The 19,432-nt window shown below is 45.0% G+C and overlaps 2 protein-coding genes across 2 annotated transcripts; one reads left to right on the top strand and one right to left on the bottom strand.

Moving 5' to 3' along the window:
* Positions 1–7,596: 7,596 nt before the first annotated feature.
* Positions 7,597–10,870, top strand: CNT2 (Concentrative nucleoside transporter 2). Its single transcript, XM_017904376.1, has 12 exons — positions 7,597–7,736; positions 8,034–8,096; positions 8,318–8,480; positions 8,549–8,720; positions 8,813–8,978; positions 9,233–9,427; positions 9,494–9,655; positions 9,717–9,810; positions 9,878–10,037; positions 10,126–10,294; positions 10,374–10,713; positions 10,786–10,870. Exons 1-12 carry the CDS (start codon positions 7,608–7,610, stop codon positions 10,851–10,853), a joined length of 1,881 nt encoding a protein of 626 aa, XP_017759865.1. The 5' UTR covers positions 7,597–7,607; the 3' UTR covers positions 10,854–10,870.
* A 440-nt stretch (positions 10,871–11,310) lies between these two features.
* On the bottom strand, positions 11,311–12,401 carry LOC108550609 (ceramide-1-phosphate transfer protein). Its single transcript, XM_017904375.1, has 4 exons — positions 12,274–12,401; positions 11,779–11,987; positions 11,532–11,707; positions 11,311–11,448 (listed from the first exon to the last, which is right to left on the bottom strand). The coding sequence occupies exons 1-4, from the start codon at positions 12,399–12,401 to the stop codon at positions 11,326–11,328; spliced, it is 636 nt and encodes a 211-aa protein (XP_017759864.1). The 3' UTR covers positions 11,311–11,325.
* Positions 12,402–19,432: the final 7,031 nt, after the last annotated feature.

The raw sequence follows: 19,432 nt of genomic DNA, 5'->3' as shown, positions 1-19,432 counted from the left end.
AGAACGGAGCAGGCAGACGTTGACGGAAGACGCTGCGGTGTGTCTGCGTTACGAACAAGTGTTAAACAAACTGGTCCGTGATACGGAGTGGCGGATGATCGCGGACTAGTCTAATCGCATCAGGAAGCCGCGGTATATATGTAAGTAGGAAAGATTCGTGGCATGCGTGTGCACGGGCTGAGCAGTAAGTCTCAACTGAGCCGAGCTGGCCTGCTCACGGACATAATTCTGTCTACTCACTAATTCCGAGACAAGCACGAAGCCGCGAGAGGAGACGCGCCGGTGTTACTACGATCACTGCTTTTTTTCTTCTTCTTCTTCTTCTTCTTCGTCTCCTTTCTCTTTCTCTCGGTGCGTCTGTTCCTCTCGCTCCACCCGCCGCGCGCGTGTGGTAATCCCTTTCCCTCGCTCGCCGAAATCCCGCGGACGACTGCCTTTTCTCTCTCTCCGTCACGCTTTATCGCGCTCGTCTCTTCTTCTTCCTCTTCGACTGCTCGATTTTTCCGCCTTGATTTTTCCAACGCTCCTTTTTCCCTTCTCCCGGTGGTATTTCTCTCCTTCCCACCCCCTTGCTTTCCTCGAGCTATCGTGATACACCTTGCACGAAACCTAGTCTCTGGAGCTTTATCCGATAAGCTGCATACCGATACTAATCGGAACAATTCTTCCACAGATGCTCGAGGAGGCGTTGGGCAACTGGGTATTGCGTGACAGCTAGCAACGTGAATCCGTGCCACGCGACATCTTAAGAAGAATTTTCGTGCGGTGAAATGCCTCGTTCCGCGGCCTGGGAAGAGGAGACGTTTTCGCGCGTTCCGGAGGAACGTGGACTGGCGGGATGAAGGGACTTCGCGGGACAAAAGAAGGAAACGAAAAACGGAGGCGAAGTGGCGAGAAGAAATGAGCGAGGAGGCACCTTGTATTCGGCTGCTTGTTTCAGGGGCAGCCACGTACGACTTTATAGGGTGTCTCCCTCTCCGCCGTCTAGACGAATCGAAAGATATGATCTTTGAATCATAATGTATCGCTTTTAATAAATGCAGCCTCCGCGTGCGTGCGTGAAAATACGATGCGTGGCAAAGCACGTCGACGACGAAGCCCAAAAAGAAGAACGGGAACGAGGAAAGGGGGGAAAAAACAAGCGGAGACCGAGAGAGACCGGGAGAGACAGAGCGGGACGAAAGATAACCCGTGCTCGTGATCGAATCGGTCGGCGGAATCCGTGTGAAAATCCATAAATTTCGGCGCAGAGAAAAGAGATTAGAAAGGTCGTGAATCTTTCGTTTCCAGGTCGGACTTGACGTAAATTGTAGCGGCGTAGTCGAATCTGAAAATTAGGTTAAAGGATTCGGTTCTTTGAACCTGTCTACACCGTCCGTTTAACGATGGACAGACGACGACTATTCGAGCGTCTGCCTTCCGAAATAAATCATTCGTGATACGTTGTAATGTCGGGGGCTAGATTTACCGGAAACATTTCACGTCTACAATTCTTGCACAGTGGGTCGTACTCGTCTATTCTCAGACTGGTAATGTTAGTTAACAATGCATGTCTCAGTAAGAATGTCTAGTTACGAAGAAGTTTTCACGATAAATCTATCTAGGATAGAGAATGAATTTAAATTCCGCTTCTCTCCCTTGGTTTCCCTCGCTCGACTAAGATAAGTCGGAGGTGTGTTGTAATAGGAAATACTCTTTATCGATGATTAATTCCTCTTGGCAGATAGCCATCGTCCAAGGTAAACTTCACTAGATTTCATCTTCCTCCTCCTCCTTCTCCTCCTCCTCCTCCTCCTACACACCTTTACATCCCAAGATGCCTGGAAAATTCTGAATCGAATTTTCGTCGAATGCATGTTGCGTCGGAGGAACAGCCACCGAAAGGGTAAATTTAGCCGGGTGCACGCGATCTTTCTCGAGTCGAATCGACATGCAGCAGCGGCAGGATCACCTCGTCGGTAAACAAATGGACGTAGCTACGAAAAGAGAGAGAAAAAGCGAGGGACACTTTATTCACCCCCTGTTGCAGCAAGCGGCGACATCGTCGTCGCGTTGACCGATGCGTTTGGATCACGCGTGCATATCATCGCGGGACTCCGCGTTACACGCAGACACGTGCACGCATTTAAATGTACAAAAAGAGGGAGGCCGCGGCATCAGAGAGGACAGAGAAAGGAGGAGAAGACAGACATCGGGCGAAAGAGAGAGAATGCAATTTGATCCGGCGAAGAGAGGCAAGCCGAATCGTCGAATCTCTCCGACGATGCAACACAGTCACGTCTGACGTCACCTCCGAATCCTCCGTCGCGATTCGGACGTACGGACAGACAATCTGGCGTCTAGACGTACCAAAATAAATAACGCGGGGCCTTGCCTCGCCATCAAACTGTTGTTTGCAATCGTAACACTCATCCGTCGGCCTTGTCGGGGCCCCTCGTGCCGCGGGCAGGGATTCGGAATAGAACGGAATCTCCTCGGAACTGGCTCGTGGACGCTCCGTGTCGTTTTAATCTGGACGGCCCGATTAACGTGCTAGGAGAGCCCGCTTTGTACCGAGTGGTGTCCTTTCGGAGTAAGTGCACGTTTCAGCACGGACAGTTCGCCACGCGAGTTTCGTGATAACGCATACTCTCTCGTTTTGCTTTTCAGGTGGTCCAGAATCGTGGCATTTGCCAGTTTCCAGACTCCCCGGCAATCGGCGTAACTCTTGCAGCGCATCGTCCTGCGTCGGACCAGCAGAGTCATCGATTGTTCGATTGGCTCGGAAAGCTTCGATGATGGCTGCCGGGCTGTGCGCCAGACAGCCTGCAAAGCAGGTTCGATGACTCTCTCCGCGGTCCCAAACTCCGACGATATTTCGCCTAGTTCCCGGATTTTCCTGGTACCCTGCTGAAGTGACGTCAAGCGACTGACGACTGACGACAGTTGGAGTGAAAACCATAGACCGTCCACGTCTGGCAAATTATTTCTTCGATTGGATTTGAGACAAGTCAGAATAGAGAGGGGGCGACAGGGGGACAGGGGAGGGGAACGTCAAGGCGGGTACGGCTCGATCAAGGGTGAGAAGGCAGCATGAGAAGACGTAGAAAAGAAGGAAAAAAAATAATGGAAATGGTGCAATTTGCATGGCTCGGATACATCGCTCTCTTCCTCCCTCACCTCAGCAGAGGCAGACGGCAATCGAGATAAGGAGTACCTGGAATCCGGCAGAAGAGAGATTCGGCCCCGCCTGCTCAAGCTTCGTGGAAGCGAAATTTGAATTTCGAATCGTATTACGCAATCCCACCCACGCATAGGTGCACTGGTTTCGACGCCTCAGCGTCGCACGTGGGATCGTATGAAATCAAAAACAACGACGGCCATCGGGGGCTACCCTTGTTGTAATATTCCAGAATTTTTCCTGGTCACGAATAAAACATTCGAGTACAGTCCGAACGATCACGAATCTAGGCGATTCGTGATCACACGGATTTGACAAGCACCGTTACATCATGCATAATTATAATAAATTCATCTCGTCTTACTGAGCCGTGGTACTTTTCCGTCTTTCGGAATAACTTTGAAAAATGTTTTCCCGCTTCTTTAGGGAAACATCGTCACCCCCCGAGACCGTCGCTGATTTCTGTATCTCGTCTAATAAATTCAATATTAAAATTGGCACCGCGCGTTAGATTGTGACGTATAGGATGCATCTTGGTTATTTAGAGATGAGAGATAAAATAAATTCGCTGCCGGGGCATAAATTATACATCCCCGTCGATCCACCACGTGTCCAGCGCAGAGATTAATTTCCAGCGGCTACCGAGCTTTCGGAAGATGATCGCCAGCCCAGATAGCGGAACATCGGAACTGACGCAGAGATGATAAAGGGTGGAATCCGACTCTACTCGTCTCTGGAGAAGAGTCGCGTGCTGCAACGAAAGACGATGGATCTGATTCGTCGCATTCCGACGAAACGTGGGCGAGAAGAAGCGCGAAGAAGGAAGGATTCCAATTTTAATGCGTGCTTGTATTTCCCCTCGCGCATGCTGCAGAAGATGTGATCGGTGCTCTCCGAAGAATGAAGAATATCGAATTAAAAATGCATTGCAATGGTGAACGATTTAAATCGATGCGAGTCTCAAAAGAATACCGGCGAATATTAATGAGTCCAATTATTTAAAACTTGCCAACGGTCAGAAGACGCCACTATCCCCAATTAGAGATGCATGAAAATTGGCCCGCGGCGTGATTGAAGCTGAAGTCACCGGTGATAAATTGCTCGACGTTTTGTCGAAGCGAGCATCGCGACGAAACTTGTTCCCGATTCTGGCGTTGGCGTTCCGTGGACCCTCCTTTTAGACGTCCGCGCAGAGTCGCGAGAAACAAGAGGAACAGGATGAAGGCTTTGAAGTATCTTCAATTCTCTTCGGTTCTCGTGTGTCCGAATCTCGACGACGCTTCTAAGACAGCAGGCCATGTGGTTTACTGTTTCCACCATGGCCAGCCAACTACGCATTTCCGCGCGTTGAATTCCTCTGTGGGAATCACGCTGATTCGCTCGGATCAGATACGATACGTTCGGCTGAACCAGATCCATGTGCCAGAATCCGGTGAGTCTCTGATCGTAGTGCAATCCGGGTTGTTTTTTATCTTCCCTTATCTTCCGGCGCGATCGTCTTCGCAGCCTCCGTATCTTTCCAATTCCGTTTGATTTTCAGGAGGACGTAAACAGTGGATTCGGACCTCTTCGTGGTGAATTTTTCCAGGTCCATCGGGTTCCTCTTTTCCAAACGATCTTTCGAGCGAGAAGCAACCCGGTCTACAGAGCATGTGTAACGCCGATGTTTATCCACAAGTTATGCTCTTCGGATTTCGCTATTCTCATCGGGTTTGGCGGTGTGCCAGGGACCTAAAACTGGCTTGCTTAACTTCTACTACGTAGAGCAGGAAAATAGAGGAGGTGTGCAGAATTATCAAGGCCGTAGACAGTTCGGCGGAGCTGATCGTCCCGAAAAATGCAAATTGCGCCTGAGTGGCGGGAACGTACGTCAGTCGTACGTTTGACGCACCGATCTATCTTGAAATAATTTCCATCTACCCATTTTGCTATTCTTAGGAAGAAGACACGAAAATGCAAAACCACCGAGCGATCGAGGAAAATCGAAAGGAAAGGATGTCGGAAAAAGAATCGCTGGAAGATTAAGACTGAGATTCGCGTCTCAGGGGAATACCACGATCTAACAGAGATCGATGGACGAAGAAGCTTTTTCCGCGGATGTTGATCAAGAACAGCTTATCTTCCTTCGCTTTAACTTCCGTTTCTGTCAATCCATCGTAGCGCGATCTCGGTCGCTGTATAAGCACTGTCTAGGAAATCAAATTCCCCGCAGTGGAGCGTCAGATAGCGCATGAAAAATACGCGGGCCTGGTTTCCTACAAAAATTTGTACGTGACTCGTGGTGGAATTTCTCCCGTCGCGTCTTGGTCAGATAAGAGCCGCTTCATCTTCCCGATCCACCTCGTTTTAAGCTTATCTTCCATCGAATTAAACCATCTAGACTCCGAGTAATCGGACTTCTTCCTCGACCGAGGACTTTTATTCGCCTGTTTCTATTTTCTTGCCGTTCGATAGCGTTCGAAATCATGTCTGAAACCACCTTTCGAAGCTACGTGATGCGTAAAGTTCATTGGTGAATCAATCTTGGACGTTTTCTTTCCGAGAAGACCTTCGATCGGTCCACGTGCGCTCAAGAAATCCGTCTCGCCCATTATTCGGTGTGTGGATAAACAAGTCTCCTTTTCTTATATAATTTGATCGAAATCTCGAGCTGGAAAAAAAAAGGAAAGAGAAAAGGCAGAACGATTAAAGTCGTTGATGTACCTTCTTCATTTACGCCCCGAGCAACACTTTTGTCGCAACCTCTTCCTAGGTGAATAGGTGAAAGCCCCGACGTATAAATCCGACTAATTATCTAATGGCAAGATACTCATAATCTTCATCAACTTTGGCACTAAGAAGAATGTTAGAACAACGTAGCAGGTGATTGCAGGAATAATTTATTTACATCTTTATTCTTCGATTTGTAATAATTTTACCATACGAATTGCAAAACCTTTTTGCAGGAAGCCTTGCTATTCTTCAGGAATCTCGTAATCCGGCATCCTGGAGGAACGAAAAGATCTAAAGAACCAGCCGAGTCATGAAAGCAAAGCAATTCCAAGAAAATTCGCCAAACTCCTCGGCAATTATTCCCTCGTCTCTCTCGTTAAGCGATTACGACTGCCACGAGGAAGATATCCTTCGAGGTGCAGGCTGGTCGAATAACGCAACTCCCCTCCGCACGACAATTATTCTTATCGTCCAGGAAGCGTGTCTCGTAATTTCCTCGCGGCAGTCATTACACGGAATCGCGTGGAATCTTCACCGCCGTGTGATCCTCGGCCGACTACCTGGATCGCGAGCAAGTATCGTCGATTACGAGCACGGTTTTCCGGTTTGCTGGTGCGTGCAAGTTTCAACGACCGTCCGTGGCTAAACACGGCGGAAGAATTTTGATGGACCACGCAAGAGAAAGTATCGACGGCCGTCGCGACGTTCACCCTGTTAAATTGCGTTTCGCGTCCGCCTTCACCCACGATCCGTTACGACGACGCGTCGTCACGTGATCGACGGCTACGTACGCCGTGCCGGGTTCGTGTGAAAAAGAGCCAGGAATTTTTTTCGACCTGTCACCGATACAATTGCCCAGTCTCCACGAAATTCACGGTTCTTTTCGAATTCAGGGCTCGTAGGGCTTGCTCGATGAACGAGGCATTCGAATCGAAAGAATCGTGAGGATTGTCGCCCTTTGCGTCTTTGCTCGAGTAATTTCCGAATCATCGAAATTTCGTGGTTGTCTCCTGAAACAATGTTTGAAACGGTTTATGTTAAATACGAGCTATGTTACGACCGTCGAGACCGGTGACATATGCTGGCATATACAATTAGAACGATAGCGACGTATTTACATTACTATCTTATCGTTGCAACGAGTAAAAATGTACGATAGTTAAAAGGGCAAACCATTATGCTACGCTTAACTTTAACACCATCGCACGAAACGGAGTGTAATATAAATTTTCGTATTCGAAGTTCATTGGTCTCGCTTTCTGTTGAGAATCAATCATGTGCGCCACACGACGATTGACACAGACTTAGTCACAGCTGATAACTGATACTTATCTCTAGTAACGATATTAAAGATATTTGCTGTTGGATGCACGAATGTTAGTAACAATTTTTTCTTCACTCGAAACTCACCGGGGTTGAGAATCTCTGAATTAATATTCGATACGTCGATTCCATTTATTTCGATATTCTTGTACATATTTATGTAAATCTTTCGATTAACTATGATTCGTATAATTAATGCTAATAGAAAAGAATAATTGGTTTTATCGAGCGTGCATAGATGAAAGTGATTCTTTGAATACAGATTACTAGTTCTTCAGAATTTAATTAACGATTTGCGCATTAGTTTTGATTTAGATTGTCTTATCGATATTATCTGACACGCGATCATGGGATTGTCATTTCACTTACCAATAATCTATATTCGTAAATTATTTCCCCTTCTGTTTCTGTAATGGTTATTTGCTCTTCCTCAATCAAGCAGCATCCGTTATCGAGCTTCGTGCCAGTAACGACTTGTATCCGACAGGGAGAGCACGTTTCTGCTGAAGACATGTCTGTGACTGTAAATCCAGCTTTCGAGGTATTTCATATTTAATGTTTCTCTTATACAAGTACCATTCTGTTATCGAATCTTTTGTCTTGAAGTTGATTAACACAACTTTTTTTCCTTAAAGTTGGCTAATACAACTTTTTCTTTAAAGTTGACTCACACAGCATTTTCCTTAAAGTTGACTGACACACTTTCACTCAGATTATCAGGTAATGGCTACGGAATATAAGGCTTCCAAGAACGTGTCATATTCTATCGTGGTTCCAAATGAAACTGATCGACATTCGCTCAATTATTTCTGCTAATGTTTCTTCGTTCTTTTTACAGAGTAACGACTTAGATTCAATACAGGCTGTCCACTTGAGAGATGAACCCATAATAAGGAACAAGGTACGTCACGTTCTTGTAATTCTTCGAAATCATAAAGCATGCCATTGTTCATTGACGAAGATCCAATATTACCTGGACAATAACAAACGCATCATTCTTTCTTTAGCATATCAAGAAGAGCTGCATCTTATCGGTTAACCTCGTATTTAACGTGATACGTCTTCGTTATCACTCGAATGGCGGATTAAACATACATTTTGAAGAATGGTTTCTTTTTTCAGGAAACCCTACAAAAATCAAGTGATTATCTACAAGCAGTATATAAAGCTTTGGGCACCTATGTTTCCAAACATCGACGAATATTCAAATTTCTCTTTCTGACTTTGCTAAATTCTATAATATTAATTTATTTCATTTTTGCCACCCTGTATTGGAGGAATAACAGTAAGTATCACAGCTATAAAAATTTAACTGCTTTGTTTCTTTATTATCTTAATCCTGACTTTTCTCAGATTATGAGGATAAATTCGATTGGTGCAACGGTTATGGCATGCTAATCCTCATATTGGCGATCGTTTATGGCGCAATTCTTTATCACCTTGCTTCGAAATATTTCCTCGAGAAGGTATTCAGCTATTGTTCCCTACCATGCAACAAAGTCGTCAAAAGTATCCAAAGAACGAGGTAAAACGTTCATTCAAGTGATTTCGTAAGTAGCGTTATTATTTACGTTTCATTTGGATAAATTTTAAGCGTTTTGTTCTTGTTTGACACAGATATGGCAGCCTCATCGGCCAAACGGTAATTTACACGTGCGTATTTATTGCCATCATCGCATTCCTCATTGTCGATACTCTTGACTCGAAGGACAGATTAATGAGCGGAATCGGAGTCATCCTACTGCTGAGCTTTGGATGGATATTCTCAAAGCATCCAGATCACGTGAGTAAATCGCATTTATAGTATCGTTAAAGCATCGAAGTTGCAGTTCAATGCACAGATTGTCGATCCGATGTTTAAAGCATCAGAATTTTTGAATATCAGATTGTAGAGTAACTTTGCATTTCGAGTAGATTATCGAACAGATACATTGAAGTATACATAGAGACAAATATTCGATATTACATGTTACATTTTACATCAGCAGCAGCAAAAACGGGATCAGAAAATGACGTCTGTTATTTTTACAAATTCAGATCAACTGGAGACCCGTTTTGTCCGGACTGATTCTGCAATTTCTTTTTGGCCTGATCGCGATTCGATGGTCTGTCGGTCGGTCCATTTTCCAGTGCCTTGCTAACAAAGTAGAAACGTTCCTGAATTATTCCAAGAGCGGTGCAAGCTTCATCTATTCCGACAAGTTGGTCGCCGATGGTGTCTTCGCTTTCACCGTTAGTGGAGCTACATTCTTCAAAAAATGAACCACTCTTATATTGACCAAGTGCTTTATCTTACAGGTTTTGCCTGTAATCTTCTATTTTAGCTTTTTCGTTCAAATATTGTACTATTTAGGCGTCATGCAGTGGATTGTTCTTAACTTAGGTAGACTATTAGAAAAGATCATGGGAACCTCGATCTGTGAATCAGTAACTTGCGCTACAAATATTTTTGTTGGGATGGTAAGAGGATGAATAGATCGATATTTTGTGTTGCATATAGCGATTGTACATATATTTACAGACTGAATCACCGTTAGTGATCAAGCCTTATTTGAACAAATTGACTACCTCGGAATTACATACAGTCATGTGTTCGGGTTTTGCTACGGTTTCAGGTGAACGAACAAAAAGCAATAATTAATCCTTTTTACTGGAAACATGTTTAACTTTGTCTAATTTCAGGGACCGTTCTGGCCGCCTATATTAATTTTGGAGCAAATCCTGCTCATCTGATAACTGCTAGTTTGATGGCAGCACCAGCAGCTCTTTGCTACTCCAAATTGTTTTATCCGGAGACTGAGAGGAGCATGGTTACTTCCGAAAACATCAAACTAGAGAAATCGTGAGTTATATGAAGTAATGTATAATACAGTGTACACTATGTGCTAGTAGCTCGTAGAATGTTCATCATTATACAACAATTATTTTAGAACAGATTTCAATTTACTAGACGCTGCGAGCAAGGGTGCTGTAGCAGCAATACCTCTGGTCTTAGGCATAATCGCTAATATTATCGCATTCGTGTCGTTTACCAAATTCATCAATGCTTTTCTTTCCTGGTTGGGGTTACTAGTCGGTTACAAAGAATTAAGCTTCGAAGTAAGGAAACAGAACATTGGCACCAAGGAATATGCATCTATAATGTTTCGATGAAACACGATTTCTTTTTTCCTTTTAGTTCATTTTATCAAAAGTATTTATGCCACTGAGTTGGATCATGGGAGTGCCTTGGGATAAATGTGAAGATGTAGCTACTTTAATAGGCTTGAAAACAGTGATCAACGAGTTTGTCGCTTATGAAATGTTAGGGAAGTATAAGGAACAGAAGCGAATTTTTGGCAGGACTGAGGCTATAGCTACTTTCGCCATTTGTGGTTTTGCAAATCCCGCCTCTGTAGGAATTACTTTAAGTGTGCTGACTTCATTGGCTCCCGATAGGAAGGAAAATATATCCAAAGCTATCATGAGAGCATTTATATCTGGTAATATCGTCTGTTTCCTTACAGGCAGTATCGCTGGTAAGATTCGACATTCGATAGATTATTTTCGGGATTAGAGCTGCTTTACTGATAGAGCAATCTTATTTTCAGGAATGTTGGTATCCGATGAATACGAACAGTCAATAAATGCTTTATCATTAAATGCAACTATTGATTAAGGAATGATAGGCCAGTATTTACCACTAATTTATTATTTTATAAAATATTTTTGTAAGTATGTTGGGCAGACAAGAAAGGCTGTTTCCGCGATAGATTTAATTGGCATTATTACATAATACTACGTTATAATGTAAATATTAAATTCGATAAATAACCCGCGTTTGTTGTACCGATACCTCCTGAATCATACGATTCATTCACGTATTGCTATATGTACAGAGAAATTACTACAATATCGTACGATAAATATGAGAACTTAAACTAGTTTTTTCATTTTGTACATTCTCGGTGATTTTAAATACATTCCTTTACAATAATAAGTAAAAAGGATTCATAAAAACATCGCTAAACTTAATACTCAATGTATGGAATTGGCGTATGTATCACATATCGAATATGAAATGTTTGTGTTGCGTGCTTTCTTGAGCAGTAAGAAGCAAGTGCAATATTATTCGTATCCTAAATAAATTTTTATGGTAGACTGTGAAGTTCATGTAACTCGTATAGATTATGTGTACGGTTGAACACGTCCGCAGTTACCTCTAACATTTTTGGTAAGATATCGACGTTTCTTTGTACGTCCGTACCACAGACCTAAAAGGAAATTAAGATTCGGGATAATCTCTTATTTTTCATCAAATATTATATTATAACATATTATCAAAAAGTAAACCTACCTTTTTGAGCAAAACTTCTCTAGTAGGCATTGCATACATAGCAACAATTGCTGCCTTTCTAATCACCCATGGGTGATGCTTGGCTAGTGTTTTGTTATAAGCATCCTGGCAACAGCTGGACGTCTTATCGCTGTCTGACAGTTCACCTAATTGCCTTAAAAACTCTCTAATGAAGTCTGCAAATTCAGAAGATGTTACTAAATGAAGTAGAATCAATTTTTATAGAAAATTATATACGTTACAATACCTAAGCCTCTATGAAGCCTCAACAGTGTACGAGAACCATTCGTGCAATCTCCTTTGTCCAGAATATTGCTTTCCTTCTCGTATTCTATCATAGACTTTATTGTGATATAACATTGTTCATTTTTATTCATTAATTCAATTAATACCTCAATTTTCTGTTTTAAATCAGAGGATACGAAACCAAAGACAGTGCCCATAAGTTGGAAAAATCTGTATATGAAAAATTATATAACATATATATATATATATCATATTTATACACAGAAACAGGTGATAGGTGAAACCACATTTGCATACATTTGTAAAACACATAATGATAGATGATACACGAATATGGAAATTACGCATGACATTGACATTATGATAATAGAAAAGTGCTAGCTTTTAATTGAAACTAAAGAGGAAGTAGCAAATGACTATTAACTAGGTACAATATTGAACTTCCAGTTTGTTAGAGGTTATGTGCAATACCGAATACAATATCTTGCTATCTTACTTGTAAAGTTCATTGTAGGCATCCAAATAGGCTTTGAGATCAATATCGTCGTCTTGAACTAGAGCTCGATCAAAGTGATCGTGAACTAGTCTCAGATCAAAATAGACTAATTCACAACCTTCCGCCATTTTCGCGTTTTTTGAATTAGAATTGACATCAAGCTGCTTGCCACGTAGGTAAAACTTAAACCACGTTATCTGATTAAAGGTAGCATATTTATTAAAAACAGCTGGCGATAACACGTTCTATAGTCCGCGGAAGCAAAGATAAGCTAATAGCAAAATCACATCGATAAGCCAAGCTTTCAAAAGTCAATTATTTTTTGCTTTTAAGTTATGACAAACGGTTATCAGCGACGATCAATTTTAGCATCATTACTTAACACTTTGATCGATAAATTTGTGTTTCAAACAATTTAGATACATGTAGAGTATAAGTTTCATTTGCGACACTTTTGTTTGGACAATACTTATTTTTTGGTTCGGTAGTTACGTTATCACGTGTTAAGGTTTCGACTGGACATTCATTTAAAACTTACCGTTTTACATCATAGAGGGCACGACGATACTTGAAATTTTTAGAACAATTGTTATTTCAGTTCGTTAGATATTCATAACATATTTATGAAATTTTTGATATATTAGTAAAATTTAAATAATTTAACGTTTTAATAAGAAACACTTCGTCATAGGTTGGACGTAGATACACATTACTGCAGGTGATAAAATAGGAAATTAAAGTACGAATATATATTAGTTTAATATAATTTTAATTTTAATTACTTTACTACTGATTTTTTAAATTGAATCTTTTAGTTGTGTAAGGATTTCAGTGCTGTTACCATTATTTCATCCTCTGAATTTTCATCCTGTTTCACTTGCTCCCAGTATGTTATACTACAGTCGGTATATTTTAATTTTTATTAAAATTAAATATTATTAATTATATTTTATTGTAATATTATCAATTACAATTATAATACAAGCACGACTCTGTGTCACGTATCTAATTTTCTTTTATCATATTTGCAAATAAAGTTACATGATATTCATCATTACTCGACTGTCATGATAAGGACAGTTTTGTTTGCTTTGTCACATTTATCGATATATTAATTTCTCAGAATAAAATGGACAGATTATTACCGTATTATTCAATTAAAATCACTACAACTACCAATATAACAAGTGATTGATATGAATCTAAATTGAGGAGGCACTAAACAGTGTCTTCACTTTCCGTTATAATTGCTAACTCTATACTGATAGAAAAACTTTTATAACTCGGATTCGTGATTCTTTTAGAATTCATTACAGCATATTATTCCTTTCTAAGCGATAAATCTAATTTCCATGGTTGGTACGCAATGTATCGATCCGAGCTTCTCTACAGGTTTCCAAGCATTTCCGCTAGGGTCGCTGCATGCGATCTCTTTGTTCTCTCCTCTACAACCTAATTTAATTGCAAATGAATGACCGTTAAACATTCCAAACTTGTCTTCCACCTTACGCTCGTCAATTAATTACTGCAATCTAGACTCGATCGCTTTCGCGACCACATATTCATCCGTACGTGTTCATTCGGGCTGAGGAAAATGAACAGCAGACGACAGTAGCGTACGTACTTAGCCGAGACTAGACGTTTTCCTCGAATACATGGGATTTAAAAGAACTTTCCGCCATATCGAAACTGCTCCGTTACATCGATTATTATGCTTCGCAATAACGTAGCGTCGATAATTGATCAAGACTGCTGCGGCCATGAACTTTGCAGCTCCAAGACTGTCAGTACGATCGGCCATTACGTCATCGGTGACGCGCAGAACAATGGCGTATGAACAAAAGAGTTTGAGAATCTGGCTGACACATAGATGTATGTTGGTAACTGGTGTCCCTGGGGGCGTTAAATAATTCACCACAGCTGGGACTAAGGGTTAGGTAAGAGGCGAAGCTTGTGGGAGGGCGAAGGAGGCGAAGGTTGAAGGACCGATCAAATATTCACGTCTGCTTCAACGCGGATGGAGCTAAGCAGCATGGAGTACGGAAACATAACCGAGAAAAGAAGAATCTGCAGAGTCTGACCGTGTCTGATATACTGTCATCTTGCCTTCGAAAATCTTTCTGCTGCTTACAAATTACCGAGTTCCAGATGTGCCTCAAATATTCAGGTCCACCCGCCAACACGTCTTAGCCTTTTCTTTTTCCCATGGTTACGCGTACCCGGTTAAGTGATCTCACGGGGGTTCGAACTCGAACGACCAATCACACCGAGGCGCATAAAAATGTGTCACTGGGGTGTTGTAATATCGGCAGTCGAAGCTTGTCAATAGCAATTTCGACGATCACCTCGATCGTGTGCCACGAATTCGGTTAGTCCCACGTTCCCTCTTCTTCGTGGGTCGTCCTGAGTAGGTCGTCTCCGAGAGACCAGAAATCGTGGAGAAGCGATCGACTGCAACGCAAAGACAGGTTTCGAATATCGTTTCACCTCTAATTCGATAATTGTACCGTTATTTACGCTCTTACCCCATTCGCACTTGACCACCCCTAGAAGGAAAGTTGATCCCTCGAAGACAACTCGGGCAACATCGAGTCGAGAAAGGGCCCGAGAAAAGAATTGGTCAACGAGGCGTGCTCAGCTCCTAATCATCATTCTAATTATCTCGGTAACCCAAGCCAGTGTTCGTGTCGCGCCCTGGCTTCCCGCCTCTCTTGTTCCCTCCCGAGCTTCTCCATTCTCTCATCTCGGTCCGCACCCTGCCTAACAAATTTTCTACCCTCTCGAGCTGCTTCTGTTCGTCTCCTTCGTCGCCGATCGTCATCGTCTCTCTCTCCGATATCTAGCACCGTCTCTTACCCTCCTGGCCCTCGGTTCCTTTCCATCCATGGTCCCGCGACGCGTCTCTTTTCTACCAAGTCGAGATCCAACTGCGGGATTGCCGACGACCGCCCATCTAAGTTTGACAATTAACGGCCGACTAGGGAAAAACAAATTAATTGCGTCGGAATGTCAGAAACACGCGGCCTAATCTATCGGACAGAACGGAGGCGTTCCACCTCGGCCTCGTTAGAGGCTTCTGAGCCTCGTGTGTCAATGAGATTGGCAAGACCCAAGTCTTTCGCTGTGTTTCGTAAGACGGCTGTTGACGTTTCGTCGGGAGGTTGGCAGGGACTAGTGTCAACGGTCTGGTAGCGTTTCACGGGCGACAGAACGATGGTTGGGAGGCAGAAGAAACTCGGGGCCACGGTGACTAGGCGACAGACACCCTTACGAATCTTTTCTTCCCTCCGGTTCGTCCTTTTGTCCCGGTTGTCAGGGCTGACAGAGAATGCAAGCATCGAGGACGAGGTATTTGTCATACGTCGATAGGCGTCAGGATTGACATACTCCGCGAGCGTGAAACGGAAGCGGCGTTTGGGGCGGCGACGATTGAAGGGTTCCGAGGGAAAGACAGATAAATATTTGAGGAATTTGTCGTCGCGGAAGACGTCGGCATCGGGAGACCTATCGCTTGTTTACCAGCTCTGTAAAAAAGGATTTCCAGTGAATCCGTGTATGCAGAAGGCGCGAGGGAGGCTAGGTCCACGGGAATAGGGGTTGTCGTGTAATTACCGTGAGAAAACACGATTCCTCTGCGAACCCTGCGATCGAGGCTATATTAAGATTTTATTTTGCGAGGCAAGCGGGCAATCGGACGATCGCGAAGTGTAAATGAATTTCTTTCGGGGTCGCCGTGTAGATCGATGAGCAGATAACAGCGGACGTTATACCACCTGCGATTTCGTGGAGGCAAGAGGGAAACAGGTCGGCGAGTTTCACGTCTGTCGATCGGGGGATACAGTTCTACGGTACATGTACGTCGGATGTAACGGATCGGGCGCGAAAAGCCCAGGTAGTCGGCGTAAAACGAGCCCGGGAAGTTCATTAATGGATTAAGAGTGCTGGATCGATACGATTAGCGCGGCGCGCGAGCTAGCGTGCGAGCGGAGCGGAGCGAAGCGACACGCATCGAAACTTAAAACCGGTCCGTACCCGGTGCCGATGAATTTTTCGCGCCGCGGCGACGGCCAGGCTGTTGATTTATGGAAAACACGGGAAGTCGCGATGCTCGATGCAGTAGCTGATATCATCGGCAGAGATAGATAAATCTGGATTATCAGGGATTCCCTTCGCGAAGACATACATTCGGGCCAGGGGGGCGGAGGAGAGGCGCGCGTTCCGCGCGCAGTAGTTACGAAAAAAGGACGAGCAAGGCGATCCGTCAAACAAAGTCTATGAATACTTTGGCTGATACACAGCCAAAGCTTTGGAAAGGGGCCGGGTGGAGTGCGAGTGAACGAATTTAAAGTACTTCCTATCGCGCGTCAATCTGTCACTTGTATAGCGAGGGCTCCGAGAGAGATCTTCGACGAAATCTCTCTCTCTCTCTGTCACGGCGTCGCGATAATCGTCTCGGGGTGTTCGGGGATCCCCGCGAATTTATTACGCGTAATTCGCGGAGAATCGCCGATAATCCCGCTGCTAGTCCCAGCGACGGTTTCCTATCGATCCCACGGATTGATATGAGCACCGTGTAGCTCGTACGGCCCCTTAGACTTCGTATGGGGGTTGAATTTTAAAACTACCCCCTAGAGAGAAGCGGCGAGTTGGCGCCGGCCCGTCTTTTTGAATCAGACTCCTACACGCCCGATCTCGCTGTTGCGTGAACAAGTACAAATCCCCGGGGACCGTGTGTCGATACTTATTTCAGCCCGGGATCGACCGGCTAACGTTCAACGTATGAGCTACGGTTCTAACGGTTGTAACTGGTTATCTGTTGCAGAGGTCGGAAGAGAGGAAAAGAAAAGGAGAAAAAGACAGGTTCCGGAGGTTTCTCGGGAAATCCAATTGTTTCCCGGAAGAAGCGGTGTTCTGCTCGGGACGAAGGCGAATATTAAATCTGGCTGAACACTGGGAATCTTTCGAACGCAGTCTCGCGGAGGCCGTGCTCATTTGCTCGGGAGGATGGCAGTCGGCGTCGTTGCTTGGTGACCTCGTAGATTAAAGACGAGCGGCAAGTACGACGGTCCCAGGCGACCCTTTATGTCGAGCCACGTTTCTACGTTGCTTGAACTATATAGCAGCGAGAGGGTGAGAGGGGCGAGAGGGGCGCCGGGTTGAAGATAGGAAGGCGACGGCTGGATGGAAGGAAGCAAGGTGGTAAGACTCACGGCAGGATGGCGGTTGGTTGGAGGTTTCAAGGTGGAGCCGGGGCTGCTGTCGTGGCTCTAATAAGCTACCCCCGACCACGTTCCACCTTACGACCCTTACATCCCTTTAGGAGCACGCCGAGCTGCCCTGCAATTTGATAAACTGTCACTAGCGGAAGGCCTCGCAACTCGAAACTGCTCTCTTTGGCCTATCGCTCCTGCCCTCGGACCCGATCCATATTATCCATTGATCGTGCAATTTTTCCTATCGATAACCTCTTCGACTGTCGTGCAAGAATCTCGCCGTTCCCGGATCGCCACGAGACGCTCCCCATTTCCATGCAAATCGGCCCGGGCCATAATTCCAGTACGTTGGATCTGGAAAAAATTACAGCATCTGTAGTTAGTTCCGGGCGGAAGATCGCGTTTCAAGAAGGTTCCACCGGCTTCTTTCCCGGGGACCTCGCGTCTGGGGCAATTCCATTATCAACGATGACTTCTGTCGCGGATTGTTCACCTCCGCCGCGTGTATCGATCCCGCGCAGCTGGACGGAATCGTACTCGATGGAGCGAAAGGGCAGCTGTGCCGCAGAACCTTGAAGACCAACGGACCCCGGCCTCTGGGGAAATGATACCACTTTGCAGGCAGCGAATGGAAATCACCCTGGGCTCGCCTCCGGCTCTCGCTCGCCACTCTCTTGGGTCGTTCTTGGTCAGAGGCGATGACGATTGCGAGGGACGGGGTAACGGAGCTACCCTGATTAAGCAGCGGTCGCGTCCAGGCCGTCCCCTGACCAGTAACTCTCCACACGCGGCATTTCGATTCTTCGTAATTGCCACGAGAAGCGTGCCATAATTCCCGCCCCAACGGAACCCCGTCGCGATCTCTGGGTTAACGCCAATTTCGTATCGATCGACGCAACGATCGGACCAATAGTGGATCGTTTAGCCGCGATTTTAAACGACCGACTCGCCAGAATTTCGCCGTAACCAGGGTAATCGAAGGTTGCCGAGGAACGGGTGAGAAACTTGGTCGAAGAGGGCGTAGACGTGCACCCTTCGCGTGACGAGTCGTTTCTTCGCGCTGACGGACCCTCGTTCCACGTCCAAGGCGACATTACCGTCGTCTGCGAGACATTTTCATCCTGCATCGTTCCGGCCACTCGTCCGACTACTCTCTGCTCGCGATCGTTAAGCAACCACTCTGCGATCGCAACGATGCACACCTTCGCCAATCGGATAAACGAGAATTCGGAAAAAGGAACGCGCGTTTGCAGGATTATTTCGCAACTGGTTCGAAACAGAGCTCGAGCAGCAAACGTAATAGACGATGGTGCAGGGTGAAACGGAACGTGGAACTCTCCGCACGACGGGATTAACCCGATCAAGGCACTCGAATGGGAAAATTGTGTCCCCGTCACGCGACCAGCGCGCGGATTTCACTGGCAAAAAGTCTTTTTAATTATCCTAAGTAACGTTTTTCGCCGATGCGTCCTCGAAGATCGCGCTGGTCATAATATTTAATCACCGTTCGCTTCTTCTCCCCGGTCTGCAAGAAGTTTCCGCCTCTGGAGGTGGGAATGAATCGTCCTCCGAGGTGAACGTTACTTCCCCTTCGTTTCTCCACGAGTGGAAAAATTTTCCCTTCCTCGCGCCTCGGACACGGTGGTCGGAATTCCGCTTCTACGGCTACTAGCGCGCGTAACGAACGGACTTGGACGAACGAAGCGTGGAGCGAAACTCGGTGGCCGGGTGGACAATATCTTCTCGGCTGTTGGCAGAGCCTGGAACCCTTCCGATCTTAAAGATTACGAAACAAACAAGAGCGCGAAGCCGGCAAATGGGGCGACGATGCAGAGGGAGAACGCAGCCATCCCCACAGACCTCGCCCCTGCCGATGCTTCCACGAGAGACAACGATTTTCCGTAATAAGCTGGCTGCGGAATTGATTATTTCTATAAAATCCTTGG

The sequence above is a fragment of the Eufriesea mexicana genome, unplaced genomic scaffold (genome assembly GCF_001483705.2).
Source record: "Eufriesea mexicana isolate 0111107269 unplaced genomic scaffold, ASM148370v2 scaffold2888, whole genome shotgun sequence".
Lineage (NCBI taxonomy): Eukaryota > Metazoa > Arthropoda > Insecta > Hymenoptera > Apidae > Eufriesea > Eufriesea mexicana.
Note: the sequence above shows the minus strand (reverse complement) of the source record. Positions and strands in the feature narration are given on the sequence as shown.